The 17553-nt window shown below is 45.3% G+C and overlaps 1 protein-coding gene across 1 annotated transcript; it reads left to right on the top strand.

Annotated features, from left to right (window-relative positions):
• The first annotated feature begins 11666 nt into the window (after nucleotides 1-11666).
• On the top strand, nucleotides 11667-17242 carry EXOSC3 (exosome component 3). Its single transcript, XM_069766626.1, has 4 exons — nucleotides 11667-11975; nucleotides 14056-14205; nucleotides 15314-15465; nucleotides 16981-17242. The coding sequence occupies exons 1-4, from the start codon at nucleotides 11736-11738 to the stop codon at nucleotides 17177-17179; spliced, it is 741 nt and encodes a 246-aa protein (XP_069622727.1). The 5' UTR covers nucleotides 11667-11735; the 3' UTR covers nucleotides 17180-17242.
• Nucleotides 17243-17553: the final 311 nt, after the last annotated feature.

Here is a 17553-nt window from a genome sequence, read left to right as displayed (position 1 = left end):
CCCTGGACAGCTGAGGCTTAGAAGCCACTCCCCGGGATCACTAATGTGCCAAAGAAGTTTGGAAAAAGGACTGTTCTTTCCATCATTCATTCAGCTCCCATGTGCAGATAAGCCCAGCAAATTAGATACAGTGATGTTCTAGGAAGGACTTCTGTGGGCTCTGTTATCTGCCTTGCCCCTAGCCAAGTGGCTACCACTTTCAGCTTCTCCTGAGAAAGTAAGCCCCCTCTAAGCTGACTGGTTTCATTGAATAGCAGCGGAGAGAAGACAATAGAGCTCACAAAAGATGTGGAGCCACAACAGAGCGCTGCTTTGGAGGCACAGTACAATAAAGCTAAACACTGTCTAAAGATAAACAATGTAAAACATTCCTAGCAAATATGCAAGAAAGTATAGTGATAAAACATGCACACGTGGAGAAATAGGAAATACTAACAATTGTAATGAGAAGTTTGCCATTTATACCTTTTCTTTTAATGTTTCATATAGAAAATAGTAAATCAAATAGTTAAAATGTATAAAGGAAGAAGAAAACTAGTTGTTGGTTTAGTATGAAAGACTCTTATCGAAATACTAAATCAGAATTGCAGCTAAGGTTTCATTCATGAGGGCAGAGAGTTATACCACCTACCTATACAAAAGAACTCACACAAAATATAAATCAGAAAGTAATACACTATATTACAGAAAATATAAAAACACATAAAAAATCTGAGGCACAGAACATGACTCCAATGGATCACAACTCACAAACACATAATTGAAATGCAGTGTGCAAATTACCTCTTCAAAGAGGAAAAGGACTTGAACTGTACTGCCACCTATTGGTAGTAGCAATCCTAAAAGTCAAAGTCAACTCTTCTATTGAGACTTGCCTTACGACTTAGAATAAAAAACAAACCAGAATTTCAATTTGCAGACACCAGGTTTGAAGTGTTACTTTTCTTCAGGGCAAAGCATAACAATCTGATTTGGTTATATACAAGGTCTCTGACTTGGATTCTAATAGGTGACACCTCTCCTTATGGAGCATGACATGCCTGTCATGATGGTGTAAGGAGAATTATAGGCTACGCAATGCTCTTCTGGGTGGCACTAGAGTTCAAGCCCTCTTTCTCTCTGAAGATGCAATTTGCATATTTATTTTCCCAGAGGAGCACTGCATGGCCTATAAGTCTCCTTACACTGGCATGTTAGGCATGTCACTCTCCACAAGGAGAGACATTATCCCTTAAACTGAAATATAGGACATTTGAATACTGTTAAAGTGCATAAATCAGAGGTCTCTCCAGTCCGAATAAAACCTGCCAGCAATTGTAAGATGCAATCAAAGTGTTAAGAGACACAAAGTGCATGCAAACCACATGTGGCCATTGTACGGATGCCTTAACTACATTTCTCTGTCACTTCTTCTGGAGCAAGTGAACCTGAAAATTCTAGGCATCTATTTAAATGAGCCTTATCAAGTCACAGCAGTCATCACTGCGGATACATAATTAAAGCGAACCTTTCAGCAGGATTTTGCTAAGTAAACTACGGACTTTGTCAGGTTGGCGTTGTTATTGTCATAAAAATGACACTTGGGGTGAAGAAATCCATCTTGTGGTTCTTGTGTAACTAGTGTTACAAGTTTTCAGTTAATAAGATGCCCATGCTTCGGGGAGGGACTGTAGGCAGAGTCTTATCTTGGTGCTCTTGGCCAGAGAAACCAAGGAAAGACCTGCCAAGAGGTGCCACGAAGCACAAATAGTCTGTCTCTCTCCGTCTCTATGATGAGGAACATATTTGTGCTTTGCCCACGCCATTTTTTTAAAAATAATTTCTTCTTGATAAACAGCCTTTCTGAAGGCCCCAGCTGTCAGTTTTGAAAATGTTGCCCACCGCGCCTGCGCAGTAGCTGCTATCCGTGTTTATAGCTGTGATCCGATAGCTGCTACTGCACATGTGCCGATAGCGCCATCTTACTGGAAAAGAAGAAAAATTCCTCTTCCAAAATGGCACCGCCTGTGCAGTAGCAGCTCTAGGCTATCTCTGAGTGCGATTCCCGTGGACACTGGCAATGGAGGAGATGGAGAAATTAATTTCTCCGTCTACTCCACACCTGTGCTCAGATTCTCTGATGTGAGAGGATCAGAGCACTGACACTCGGCTTGCGCTCGCAGCAGGGCAGGAACCTAGTGTCATTAGCATCTAGCATCCGATGCTATACGTTAGTGTGATTCCAGCTTCATTGTATTGCTACACTTAAAAACTCATCTGACGAAGCCACCTTCAGACTTGACCTTCTAAGTGGAATCCCCAGGAAATTGAACATTCCCAATCCATACACATATCCAGGAACAGATATTAGCGGCAATGAAGAAACCAGCTTGTAAAGGTGTCTCACAAACTCTCATTTGTGTGGAGAAAGCAAAACAGAAATCTTTGTCGAAATATAGTATAACTAGATGGTGGCCCGATTCTAATGCATCGGGTATTCTAGAATATGTATGTATGTATGTATGTATATAGCTGCCGCGTAGTATATAGCACAGGCCATGTAGTATATAGGAGCCATGTAGTATATAGCAGACAAATACTACGTGGCCTGTGCTATATACTATGTGGCTGCTATATACATACATACATACATACATATTCTAGAATACCCAATGCGTTAATACAGGCCACGCAATATATAACAGTGGCCACGCAGTATATAACACAGCCCAAATAGTATATAACACAGCCCACGCAGTATATAGCAGACACGCAGTATATAACACAGGCGACGTAGTATATAACACAGGCCATGCAGTATATAACAGTGACCACGTAATGTATAGCACAGGCCACGTAGTACACAACAGAGTCCACATAGTATCTAACACTGGCCACGTAGTATATAGCAGCCACACGGTATATAACGCAGCCCACGCGGTATATCACACTGCCCACGCGGTATATAACACTGTCCATGTAGTATATAACACTGGCTACGTAGTATATAGCAGCCACGCGGTATATAACGCAGCCCACGCGGTATATAACTCAGCCCACACGGTATATAACACTGTCCACGTAGTATATAACACTGGCCATGTAGTATCTAGCAGCCACGCTGTGTATAACACAGCCCATGCGCTATGTAACACAGCCCACGTAGTATTTAGCAGTGTAGGCACATATCCGTGTTAAAAAAAGATAATTAAAATAAAAATTAGTTATATACTCACCCACCGGGATCCAGCGAGACTGCTAAGTCTTCTGGGTAATTTCGCAAAGCATCTCTGGGAACGGAAGATGGAGGCAGCCGCGAGCGCATCGTCAGACTACGGAAGGTGAGTATAGCAGGTTTTTTGTTTTTTTATTATTTTTAACATTACATCTTTTTACTATTGATGCTGCATAAGCAGCATCAATAGTAAAAAGTTGGGGACACACAGGGTAATAGCAGCGGTAACGGAGTGCAGTACCCATGGCCTGTTACCGCTGGCATTAACCCTGTGTGAGCAGTGAGTGGAGGGGAGTATGCGGGCGCCGGGCACTGACTGCAGGGGAGTAGGGAGGGACTAATCGGACTGTGCCCATCGCTGATTGGTCGCGGCAGCCATGACAGGCAGCTGGCGAGACCAATCAGCGACGCGGGATTTCTTTTACGGAAGTTACAGACAGAAAGACGGAAGTACCCCTTAGACAATTATATATATAGACTAGCTGAAGAGCCCGGCGTTGCCTGGGCATAGTAAATATCTGTGGTTAGTTATAGCACCTCACTTCTCTTATTTTCCCATCACGCCTCTCATTTTCCCAATCGCATCTTTCATTTTCCCCCTCACATCTCTCATTTTCTCCCTCACACCTCTCATTTTCTCCCTCACTCCTCTCATTCCCCCCTAACACTTGTCATTTCAACCTCACATCTGTCATTTTCTGATCACTCCACTATTTTTCCTCACTTCTCTCATTTTGCACTCACACCTTTTCATTTTCACCTCACACCTCTCATTTTCACCTCATCACCTTAGTATATATGTGTTTGTCATCTCCCTTATATATAGTATACATCTGTATGTCATCTCCTGTATATAGTATATACCTGTATGTCATCTCCCCTGTATATAGTATATACCTGCTGTGTGTCATTTCCCCTATATATAGTATATACCTGAATGTCATCTCCTTCTATATATAGTATATACCTGTATGTCATCTCCTCCTGTATATAGTATATACCTGTGTGTCATCTCTCCTGTATATAGTATATATCTGTGTGTCATCTCCCCTGTATATAGTATATACCTGTGTGATCTCCTGTATTAGACCTCGTTAACACATTATTTGCTTAGTATTTTTACCTCAGTATTTGTAAGATAAATTGGCAGCCTGATAAATCCCCAGCCAACAGGAAGCCCTCCCCCTGGCAGTATATATTAGCTCACACATACACATAATAGACAGGTCATGTGACTGACAGCTGCTGTATTTCCTATATGGTACATTTGTTGCTCTGTTATTAATCAGATTTTTATTTTTGAAGGCTAATACCAGACTTGTGTGTGTTTTAGGGCGAGTTTCGTCTGTCAAGTTGTGTGTGTTGAGTTGTGTGTGGCGACATGCATGTAGCGACTTTTGTGAGATGAGTTTTGTGTGGCAACATGCGTGTAGCAACTTTTTGTGTGTCGAGTTGCATGTGACAGGCTAGTGTAGCAAGTTGTGTGCAGCAAGTTTTGCGCATGGCGAGTTTTGCGCGTGGTGAGTTTTATGTCTGGTGCCTTTTGAGCATGTGCAAGTTTTGTGTGAGGCAACTTTTGCATGTGTTGCAACTTTTGTGCATGTGGCAATTTTTCCGCGTGTGCAAGTTTTGCGTGTGGCGAGTTTTCCATGAAGTGAGTTTTGCACTTGTGGCGAGTTTTGCGTGAGCCTAGTTTTTGCATGTGGCGAGTTTTGCGCGTGGTGAGTTTTGAGCGGCGACTTTTGTGTTTCGACTTTTATGTGGCGAGGTTGGTGTATGTGTGGTGAAATGTGTGCTGAGGGTGGAATATGTGTTCAAGCACGTGGTAGTGTGTGGCACATTTTGTGTGTGTGTTCATATCCCCATGTGTGGTGAGTATCTCATGTCGGGGCCCCACCTTAGCAACTGATCGGTATATACTCTTTGGCGCCATCGCTCTCATTCTTTAAGTCCCCCTTGTTCACATCTGGCAGCTGTCAATTTGCCTCCAACACTTTTCCTTTCACTTTTCCCCATTATGTAGATAGGGGAAAAATAGTTTGGTGAATTGGAAAGCGCGGGGTTAAAAGTTCACCTCACAACGTAGCCTATGACGCTCTCAGGGTCCAGACGTGTGACTGTGCAAAATTTTGTTTCTGTAGCTGTGACGCCTCCAACACTTTTCCTTTTACTTTTTTCCCCATTATGTAGACAGGGGCAAAATTGTTTGGTGAATTGGAACGCGCGGGGTTAAAATTTCGCCTCACAACGTAGCCTATGACGCTCTCGGGGTCTAGACGTGTGACTGTGCAAAATTTTGTGGCTGTAGCTGCGACGGTGCAGATGCCAATCCCGGACATACATACATACACACACACACACACACACATTCAGCTTTATATAGTAGATTGGAGTTGCGATCCAGTAAAATGACTAGTTCATTGCTTTTCCTAAGCAGAGAAAGGACAGTTAATAAATAAACCTGACAACTGAGGCTAGTGACCGGCTGCAGTCATCATTGATGACTGAGACGTTACTCACCAAATCCACAGGAGTGGTAAGTCTGCAGTGGTAACATTTGTTTATTTTATAACCATCTCCTCTCTCCAGCAAGTTCTGAAAACATTATGGAACACCCCTCGAAAGGTTATACATATTTTTTTTTCTTAAAAAATTGTCCTGCTTTTCAGGCTCTATTTTTTCCCTGCGGATTGCTGGATGCTGAACAAGTTATCTTCTTCATCCTCGGATGATTTTCCGTTTTTTGTTTTTCCTCCTCTTCTTCCAAGAGTCATAACTTTTTTTTTTTTTCCAGCCATATAGCCGAACGAGGGCTTGTTTTTTTGAGGGATGAGTTGTACCTTTGAATGACACCATTCATTCTACTGAAAACGGGTGTATGTGTCCCAATCTGTGCTGCTTATAAGGATGAATGGCAGACAATATTCTCCAAAGCTTTATTTCAAAACAGGTTAAAGTCAACGCGTTTCGAGGTCATAACCTTCCAAGTGGATTATCAGATCTGTACGTTCTTATACGCGGTCTCTTTTTTTTTTAAAAAGCCAAACCGGGCACATGACAAGTCAAAGTTCATGAAGCAAAAACATCACAATGATTAAATACAATACAAATAAACAGAGAAATAAAATTGTAAAAACAAACAAGTTTTTATATAAAAGTGTATAAAAATGATTGAAAAAAAACTCCTTTATCAAAACATGTGTATTTGTCTGTGAGAAATATCCCATCCGAGATACAGAAAATATATATATATCTTTGTACCGTGTTAGCCAGTAGATAGAATAATACAGAATTTTTTTTAGTCTATGCCTGATGAAGAGACCTGAGTAGTCTGGAAAGCTTGCAATTTGTTACCATCTTTTCAGTTAGCCATTATAAGGTATCAACCACTGAGGACTCTCAATTCTAAATATTATCCCATCTGAGATAGGAACTTCAAATGACCTGAAATTATTAAGCCTGTGGCATGAGAGCAACAGCCACTCAGACTGTATATTTTTCAATCATTGGAAGAATGTGTAAACCGCATCAGGTCACCAGGAACATACTCTAGACCTGGCTAAAGTTAGAATACAGACTGGGGCTAGTTAAAGATGACGGATAAAGGAAAGGGCAACTCCAGGAACAAAGCTTCTTGTGGATTACACAAATGTACAGAATTACCGTAAATCCAAATGCCGGCGAATAAAATACTTTTAGGAATAGAAAGAAAAGGGAAAAAGTTATAATAGTGATGGGGGAATGTAGAAAACATTATATGAAATGGAATGAAACTGCAGTGAATTAAAGTATGGAATAAAGGTTGAGAAATAAAAATCCAAATTCATTATTTAAACTTGCTGAATAGTGTTAGGTGTGGAGAACCAACCTAGCGGTGATGTAGGACAGCAGAGTGCTGCTAGATATATTGGCAGTGGACCGTTACCAACAGTGGAGAACGTGACTGTACAGGTGACACAAGATGGAAAACGGTTCCGCATGGGAACAACACCTTGAGGATTCACGGTGAAGAACATCGAGTTACCTACTGAATCGGTGCGAAAGGCATCTGAAAAACCAGATCTGTGAGCAGGAATGGGAGACTAGGTTCCCTTACCAGGAGTGGGCTAATGAGTATGGAGCGCCCCCAGACGCAGGGCCGCGGGGTACTCGGTACCGGTCCTCTCTGTCTCGGCTCTAGGGTGGTCACGGTGGCTCGACCCGGTCCGAGACCCTGCTAAGGGGCGTCCAATGAAAGGGGTGATAAAAGTCGGCCAAGGGTTCGTGACGCCACCTGTGGTATTCAGTCAGGGTGACCGACGCTGCTTGGGGCCCACTAGGGTGGTGTTATGGCAGCTAGATGATATACCTTCCCACAGGTGAAGTATATCCCCAGGGCTTCCCAGTAGTGTAGGTGGTGATGATGTGAGGCGCAGGTAATAACGAGGACACAGGGTTGCAGTCTCTTTACCTTTTACTGATGACTTCGGGATCCACAATCTAGAGCATTGCTACCCGGGCTGGCTGAGTCCGGCCGGTCCAAAGGCACATCCAGAGTTCCCTTTGCAGGTGGAGATCAGGGCCTACCAACTAGCGCCTGTGTGTTGTAGTTCTTCCCTGCTGAGCATTCGGGATAGTCCTCACAACCTTCGTATTCGTTCTTTCTCTCTCTCTCTCTCTCTCCGTCCCCCAAGTTTATCTGGATAGGACGCACCCGAATGACGGGTAGGCTCGGAGCTATTCTGGGACCCTAGAGACGCCCCTCTCCACGCTTGCCCCCTATGTCTGCTTAGGTGATGTATGGTAGACAGCCAACCTATAATCAACTGTCCTGCCGCTGTTTGAAGTAATGCTTGGAGTCAGTTACTTCCTCGGAGTTCCGGCCACCGGCTACGCGCCTCAGTAGGATGTTGCCGTTCTCGGGGCACGACTCCTACTGGCTCTCCTTTGAGCTGTGATCTCGTTTCTCAATTCTCCACAATATCCTTTTCTTCATGTCCTTTCTTAGGATCTGCAAGGTAGTGCAGGCGCAGCTCCGTACGTTCTGTCTTTCTGCTAGGTACCTGCAAGGAACCCACCCCTGACAGGTCCTCCCTGGAGCTCTCCCAGGCTGCGTTCTGTTCTAACTTCCTATCCAACCCCCAGTTTTACCAGTGTGAGAAGTGGCCTAATACATAGTGCCTTTTGCTCCCCCTGGTGGCCGGAGTGTGAAGTGTAATGTGTGACTGTGATACTTGGTCAGGTGAACTCCTTTAGTGCAATCAGACATAACATCACTCCCCTTAGTGGCAGAGCGACATTACTGCAACGACCAGGACTCTGGGGCGCTGCAAGTATTTTATATTCTCACACATAACGTACTGGAAAACAGGAAAAAAAAAGTTCCAAGTATGATGAAACTGCAAGAAAAAATGCAATTTCCCAATTGTTTTTTTTTAATTTACCATGTTCACTATACAGTAAAACAAACCTGACAATATGATTCCCCAGGTCAGTACGAGTATGCAGATAACAAACATGTATACTTTTTACTTTTAACTTAAGTTGTGAAAAAACATTCAGAATTTTGTAAAAAAAAAATAAAAAATTGTTGCCTTTGTCATTTTCTGAGACCCGTAACATTGTCATTTTTCAGGATCTGTGGCTGGGTGAGGGATTATTTTTTGTTAAATGAAGAGACTCCAGCTCCACGAGTCGTGATTATTCACATAAGGAATTCGAAGGACATACACAGTCAGCGATACAAATTCACATGACCCGCATCAACGCGTTTCATGTGTCTGCACAACCTTAATCATGCTGCCTAGTCTTGGGAAGTCACCTCTTTTATGTTGTCTATCCGGTGAACATACCAGTGCACTAATTAGCTTACCTCATTAAAATCTGTTACAATAACAAACAATATAAAACATATAGAAATAAAAACACTTTGACAATTTGATGTTGGGCTGCTAATAAAATTAAATGATTAGACCCATTATAAATGCCCAAGTGTATACGATCAAATATTACGGGGTATACATTCTACGGATGATAATATTGTTTCTTGACAAGGCGCTTCCGGGTTCCGAACTGATGTCTTTGTGATACCGTTTTGGGGTAGATATGATGTTTTGATCACCTCTTTGTGCATTTTATTGCAATGTTGCGGAGGTCCAAAAAAAACTGTAATTCTGGCGTTTTGATTCTGTTTCTCATTACACTGATTACCGATTGGAAAGATCATTCATTTCTGATCGCGACGATACCAAATGTGTATTTTTTTAAATTATTTTATTTTCAATGGAGCAAAAGGGGGGTCATTTGAACCTGTTCTGTAATTTTTTTTTAATTTTTTTTTTTTTTTTACTTTTTAAAGATTTCAATAGTTCCTTTAGGAGACTTGAAGCTGCGATCGTCCAATCGCCTGTGCTGGACGTAGACATAAGATTGCTTCAGCATATAGGAGAAATCAGTATCTCTTATGAGAAGGATTGTGATGAGGCACAGCGGTCGTCTGCAGACAATCCATTGGCGCCCCATGATTGTGACGGGGATGCCGTTGGGCGGGATTAATGACACACTTCCTGTCTGTGCATGTTAAATGCTGCTGTCAGTGACTGACAGTGGAATTTAACTGTTTTAATAGCTGCGGGTGGATCTCGAATCCACCCGCAGCTGTTAGAGGCACTTGATGGCTGGTTAAGGTAGAAATAAATGTCCATCAAGGTGTCCATATACTTTTAAAGTCCTTTTTTTGCAACCAGGACACGATTTTACATCCTACAGAATGTCTGGTGTGGATTCTTTAAAAAAAAATCCATGTTGGCTGTGCCTATGGCAAATCCTAGCAATATACAGGGACGGTGCCATTTTCTGGCATTGTCTCTTATTAATCCATGGCGTGTGATAAAGGTGACTAGACACGTGACTGCAAAACATCACAATGCTACTCGTATGAAGCATTTTCAAGGCAGTAGTACCTGCAGTTACATCACAGGTACTACTTCATGGGACTTGAACCTGTGATCTCTAGACCGCCTATGCAAAACACTGCAATAGTATTTCATCGCATTGTGAAATAGATGATTTCCTATGGAGCCCAGCCACAGACTAAGCATCATAAAAGCCCTCACATGGCAGAAATGGGGCCTTCAGATGCCCTCGTCTGCCATAGTAGCAGATTGGCACCCTAACGCCGTATTGCAAGGGTCGCTTATGGCTGTCAGAGGGGAATTGAATTTTTGGAAGAAAATGATGACATGGTGGGGATAACGGAGACACGGCTGGACGAGAGCTATAACTGGGCATTAAAGGGACACTGTCACCTGAATTTGGAGGGAACAATCTTCAGCCATGGAGGCGGGGTTTTGGGGTTTTTGATTCACCCTTTCCTTACCCGCTGGCTGCAATATTGAAGTTCATTCTCTTTCCTCCATAGTACACTCTGCGCAAGGCAAGATTGCTTTGCACAGGCGTGTACTACGGAGGACAGAGAATGAACTTCAATCCAATATTGCAGCCAGCATGCAGCCAGCGGGTAAGGAAAGGGTGAATCAAAAACCCGAAAACCCCGCCTCCATGGCTGAAGATTGTTCCCTCCAAATTCAGGTGACAGTGTCCCTTTAATTTACAAGGCTACAGTCTGTTCAGGAATGATCCTACAAATAAGTGGGGGGAGGGGATTCTTTATATGTAAAATCATCCCTAAAATCCATCCTACATGATAATATATGTAAATCTAATGAAAATGTAGAGTCCCTGCACGCGTAGATAAGGGGGAAAGAATAATAAAGGGGAGGGGGAAAGAATAATAAAATATTGATTGGGTTTGTTAGTGGCAGAAAATATCCTCATAAAGCAAATAGACGAGGCAGCAAATCAGGTATTGTGTATTATATGATGCACTGGACCATAAGACGCATCCCATGAGAGGAAAATAGGATAAAGATGTTTTTTCAGACAATGGTGGGGCGTCTTTTACGATAGCTTATCGGGGGAGGGGGTGGCTACGGTTGAGCCATGGTCCCAGGATGCAGGATTGCTGCTGCAGGAAGAGCGGGGTGATGCTGGGAGGGAGGGTGCGAGGCTGCGGCAGGCTCTGGACTTTCAGAAAACGTCAGGAGTCACCATGCTCTCCTTTTTAACTGTGCTGGACTTTGGGAAAATGTCCTCCAGTGGTGGTGCATGCAGATTCAGAACTCGTAAGCCGATATCTCAATCTGCACATGCGCCATTTGTACACTTCAGCAACATTCCATCTAGATGTGTGCCCCCTGCTCAAATCATTTTCTTTGAGCGTCTAGTGGGCATGTGACCACACAGCTGACATGTGCCGGGATAGACAAGCCCCGGAAGGCAGTGGCCGCATCTTATAGCGGCCAAACCAAGTGACAGGTTCCCTTTAATACGTGATTGAGACCTTCAGCCGTGTCATGTGACCACTGTACACAGGTCATGTGAGCGTCCTAAAGACTACTCTCCTACACACGTGACTGATCACGTGCTTGTGACATCATCAAAGGTCCTGTACCCACTAGGTCCTCCCTTGTAGGCCGGCAGCATGTCGTCTGTCCAGGACGCCGTGGATCAGGTGGTGTTACCCGGTGATGTGCTCCTTCTCCCGGTGCAGGCTGCAGACGCCCCGCTCTCCCTCTCAGCTGCCGCCTCCGATACTAAGCGCATGCGCGTGGTTTGTGGCCCGGGGCTGGTGCGCCACGGAGAGGACCTGCAAGTGACCAAGTGTGGGCTCCTCCGCCACCGGGAGCCGGCAGTGTACTGGGTGGAGTCGCATCAGAAGAGGGTAATGCGTGGGACTGGGTTACTGCTCATAAGGCACAAAAGTCGCACAGCTGCCATTCGTGTAATGTCGCATGATCAGACCTCAGAGCAGTGAAGGCGCAGTATATAAGGTGTATGTCCCCCCAGGGGCTCGTCCCCAAATACAAGGCCCCCCACATGGCTGCGCTGGCTGAAAGTCTCCATAGGGGTTTTATTGTTCAGATGTGTGAAAATGAGAAACATTTCTGCCACTAAGGCCTGAATCTCCTTATTACCTATAGGGCTACTCATCAGGATAAGATACCTTACTGATTGGTGGGGGTCCACGTGTATGAGCGGCTCCATGACGGGGGTCCACGTGTATGAGCGGCTCCATGACGGGGGTCCACGTGTATGAGCGGCTCCATGACGGGGGTCCACGTGTATGAGCAGCTCCATGACGGGGGTCCACGTGTATGAGCAGCTCCATGACGGGGGTCCACGTGTATGAGCAGCTCCATGACGGGGGTCCACGTGTATGAGCAGCTCCATGACGGGGGTCCCACGTGTATGAGCAGCTCCATGACGGGGGTCCACGTGTATGAGCAGCTCCATGACGGGGGTCCCACGTGTATGAGCGGCTCCATGACGGGGGTCCACGTGTATGAGCAGCTCCATGACGGGGGTCCCACGTGTATGAGCAGCTCCATGACGGGGGTCCACGTGTATGAGCAGCTCCATGACGGGGGTCCCACGTGTATGAGCAGCTCCATGACGGGGGTCCACGTGTATGAGCGGCTCCATGACGGGGGTCCCACGTGTATGAGCGGCTCCATGACGGGGATCCACGTGTATGAGCGGCTCCATGACGGGGGTCCCACGTGTATGAGTGGTTCCATGATGGGGATCCACGTGTATGAGCGGCTCCATGACGGGGGTCCCACGTGTATGAGTGGTTCCATGATGGGGGTCCCACGTGTATGAGCGGCTCCATGACGGGGATCCACGTGTATGAGCGGCTCCATGACGAAGGTCCCACGTGTATGAGCGGCTCCATGACGGGGGTCCCACGTGTATGAGCGGCTCCATGACGAAGGTCCCACGTGTATGAGCGGCTCCATGACGGGGGTCCCACGTGTATGAGCGGCTCCATGACGGGGGTCCCACGTGTATGAGCGGCTCCATGACGGGGGTCCCACGTGTATGAGCGGCTCCATGACGGGGGTCCCACGTGTATGAGCGGCTCCATGACGGGGGTCCCACGTGTATGAGCGGCTCCATGACGGGGGTCCCACGTGTATGAGCGGCTCCATGACGGGGGTCCCACGTGTATGAGCGGCTCCATGACGGGGGTCCCACGTGTATGAGCGGCTCCATGACGGGGGTCCCACGTGTATGAGCGGCTCCATGACGGGGGTCCCACGTGTATGAGCGGCTCCATGACGGGGGTCCCACGTGTATGAGCGGCTCCATGACGGGGGTCCCACGTGTATGAGCGGCTCCATGACGGGGGTCCCACGTGTATGAGCGGCTCCATGACGGGGGTCCCACGTGTATGAGCGGCTCCATGACGGGGGTCCCACGTGTATGAGCGGCTCCATGACGGGGGTCCCACCGGTCATTTTTTTCCGGGAATATTGGTTACATGCCCCCATGTGTATTGGGGTTACTAATGAGTTCAGAAGGTTACTATGGTGCACAATATTTTGGGGGTCTTGTCCCAAACAAAAGCCCTTTGTCTCTTGTTTCTTTGCAGCAATGTGCAGAACCTGTCCAGGGGGCCGGCTCATGTCACTAAACTATGCCAGCCTCTTTTGTCATGGCTGATTGCTAGACAGATGGGGGGGTCTCTGACCACATTTCCCTTGGCCATCTCTTAACCCTTTAGGTGCCATGCAATTTCCCAGAGGCACTAGCCATGTTTATTGTGTGATGGGATTATTACCGTCCATGGCAGGGTGAGGCTCTTGTCCTGCCGCTGTATCCAGAGCCCAGGGGACAGATCGGACGGTGTATATCCACACGTGTATTCCATAGCTCTCCGAATAACCTGAGGGAACAGTTTCGGAGTGTCGGCCTAGCGTGTCTTTCCTCAGAATTAAGGGCTCTGTGTTTTCTTCCAGTACGTTCCAGTGAAAGGGGACCATGTTATTGGGATTGTCACCATGAAGTCTGGGGATATTTTCAGGCTGGATGTTGCGGGCAGCGATCAAGCTTCATTATCGTTTTTGGCGTTTGAAGGTGCAACCAAAAAGAACAGACCGAATGTGAAGGTGAGAACGTGAAGAATGAATCCTAGCAATCACCATCTGCTCGTCGGCCCCCCGTAGCTTCTCTATGTACATCCCTGACTGACGGGTCTCCGTGGGCATTAGGGTCGCTCACAGCTCTGTCATTTTGTAACTAAGCCGTTCTCTAAGGCCGACCATGGGTCCTTGTGGGAAATCGGCCATGTGCACTGGAGCTCTGGCCATTAAGGCTGCGTGTGTGGCGGTCTGTCTGAACAAGTCCTAAGAGCATGGTCACACTTTTTATGGACTTTACAGGTCTAAAAATCCACACCTACAGACTGCTTCTGAAAACACACAATTTCTGGCAGGATTTTTCTTTTCTCAGTAATTATGTAAGGAGGTGTAATACTTGTGTTATTTGGTATGTTTCTGTTGGAAAAAAAAATGCATTAAGAACCAAAGATGTGTGTTTTGCTATGGAACAGAAATTGAGTCAAAGAATTGACGTGTGTCTTAATGCGTTAAAGAAAAAAAAATTGGTATTGCAGTGTAGCTAGTTTTCATTGCAATGATTGGGCGGCTTAATATTCTCAGCATTAGTGCTGAGCGAATGTGAATGGATAAGGTGTTATCTGAGCATGCTCATGTGCTAACCAAGTGTCTTCGGCGTGCGATAATAGTATGTTCAGGCCCCCGCTGCTGCATGTCTCACGGGCAATCCCTGCATTGGTTGTGGCTGTGGAACTGCCGTGGGGAATCGAACATATTCTAGCACTCTTATCTCATATATTTACTAGTTACAGGCAGGGCTGTGGAGTCGGTAAGCCAGACCTCCAACTCCACAGCCCTGGTTACGTGGCTCTGTTGGCTATAATGTCGGTTATATGGGTTGTATTCCAGTGCCAATTCTTGGCCTAGGAATGACTTCATATTTCTTGTCTATATTTTTGGTTAGCACATAATATCTTTAAGTTGTTTAAATTTCAGAAGTGCAACCGATCTTTTGTCCGTGTTTCCTCTTTTTTTTGGATTAGGAGCTTGTCACAGGCAGCTTTTAAGTTTTGTTTTTTTTCATTCAGATTTTGGTGCGAAATTCATTGTAAGAGCCTACTGAATGAGTAATTCTGTATTGCTTCTTCCCCTACTGCAGGTTGGAGATCTCGTCTATGGCCAGTTCATTGTCGCCAATAAAGACATGGAGCCGGAGTTGGCGTGTATTGATGGCTCTGGTAAAGCAAACGGCATGGGAGTCATTGGATTGGACGGCTTCATGTTTAAGGTTTCCTTAGGACTTGTGAGAAAGTAAGAGAAGCCACACTTGGAGAACAAGAACACTCATCTAGCGGTAGTGATGGGGCGTAATGACTTATAACGGGTTCACAGCAGGAATAAGAATATTACTGCATGCGGGGCTATTCCTGGCATCACATGGGATAGATTCCACGGATGTCTCATCAGTGTGAACATGGCCTAATCTCTTCCTAGAAGTAATTTGTAACTATCTTAGGGTATGCACACACATCTTTTCCAGGAGTCTGCTGCTATAAAAAACACCAACAACCCCTTTGCGACATATGATGTATAAATGCGTCATATGTTGTCTCCCCTTTTTAATGCGGGCTCCAGCACTGAGCCTGCATCTTTTCCAGCACATGACATTCATCCGCTGACATGTGCCCCTAACAGCCACAGGTGGAATCTCCAATCCACTCTCTGCTGTAAACATGTTAAATGTCCCTGTCAATCTCTGAGAGCGGCATTAAACATAATCACAAAAGCGCTTCACTAGCTCTGCCCATCAGCACCCATGTCATGTGACTGCGGGGCACCGATGGGTTGTCTGTGTCTGCAGCATGGTTGCCATTGCCAATCTGCTATGTCCCCCGCGCGTGTAGCAGATGATCAATTCTGCTACACATAGCAGGGCTATGACATTTGCTGCTGTTTAACCACTTAAATTCCACTGACAGTCTCTGACAGCAGCACATTGTAGTGATCCGATAGGGTGTCACTGCCAGCGTGTATTGCCTCCATGTCTCACCTTTAACAATTATGAGGTACTGACAAGTTGCCATGGCAGCGAACGTACTATTGAAGACCCCTGTTGCTGGGCTTCATAAAAGATCGCCATACTAGAGTATCAGTAATATGGAACCAGTTTCAAGTTCCTAAGGGGACTAATGAGAGGATATAAAAATGTATATATTGCCTCCTCCCAAGAAATGTAATAAGGGATGAAAAAGTTGTATAGATCCAGAAATGATGATCGAAATAAAGACTACAGCTAGTACGATAAAAATCAAGTTCTCGCATGTGGAGCAAAAAATGTTATGGCTCTCACAATATGGCGACAGTCAGTCCTTTAAAACAGTCTAAATTCGGCACTAATGTGATACCAGCCCTAAGTGCCCATGCAGGCGTTGACTGACTGAGCCGCCATTGCTGGTGTGAAGAAGTGGTGACCAAGTGAGCACCAGATCTAGGAGGAGGAGCATTTCTAGAAAAGCTGTATGTGGCAGTCATAAACCACGCCATTGAACACCTCATTAGGCCTCGTTCACACGTCAGTATTTTGCATCAGTGTTTGTAGGCCAAAACCAGGAGTGGAACTTACAGACAGATTATAATTGAAAGATTGACTCCTGTTCTGTGTTTTGGGGCCACTCCTGGTTTTGGCCTACAAATACTGACATGTGAATGAGCCCTTAGGGATAATGTTCTAGGGAGGAATGATCGTGTCTTGTAAATCTGGAAACATACTTGCTTCACTATTAGCATGTACTGGGGATAACTAATTGCATGTCTTCTTCTATTCAGGCTCCTAACCCCACAGAACGACATTATTCAGGAACTAATGAATGTTTTCCCAATGGAGTTGGTCATTGGCATGAATGGAAGAATATGGATTAAGGCCAAAACCATCCAACAGACTTTAATTGTAGCCAATATACTGGAGGCTTGTGAATATTTAACTGCTGCACAGAGGAAACAGGTCTTTGCCAAGTTCTCCGATTAATATTTAACTCCATATAAATGCAGGTTTTTTTCTTTTTTTAATAAAATAATATTTTTGTTACTAGTATTGTGCACAATTCCTTATTTTGGCTACCTGGCTCGTAAGAACCATTAGAATGTCTTGTTTATTTGCTGTATTCTTAAGTCACCTATCTGCAGATATTGGGTTAATGTGCAGGCTGTAAAATGCTGCCCGGCCGCCATACTAAAAGTGGAGCCAGCAGGAGCCAGAATGGATTTCCACCTTGGCATCATCGGCTTTCATCCATAGGGGCAAGTACAGATCAGTCAGTCACTGCTCACTGTACTGTGACGGGGGTGAGCGGTCTCAGTCCTGGGACTTGCTTACAATTCCCCCCCGGTATAGTGAGCAGT

Source organism: Ranitomeya imitator, chromosome 1 (genome assembly GCF_032444005.1).
Source record: "Ranitomeya imitator isolate aRanImi1 chromosome 1, aRanImi1.pri, whole genome shotgun sequence".
Taxonomy (NCBI): domain Eukaryota; kingdom Metazoa; phylum Chordata; class Amphibia; order Anura; family Dendrobatidae; genus Ranitomeya; species Ranitomeya imitator.
This window is presented reverse-complemented; position numbering and strand designations above follow the sequence as displayed.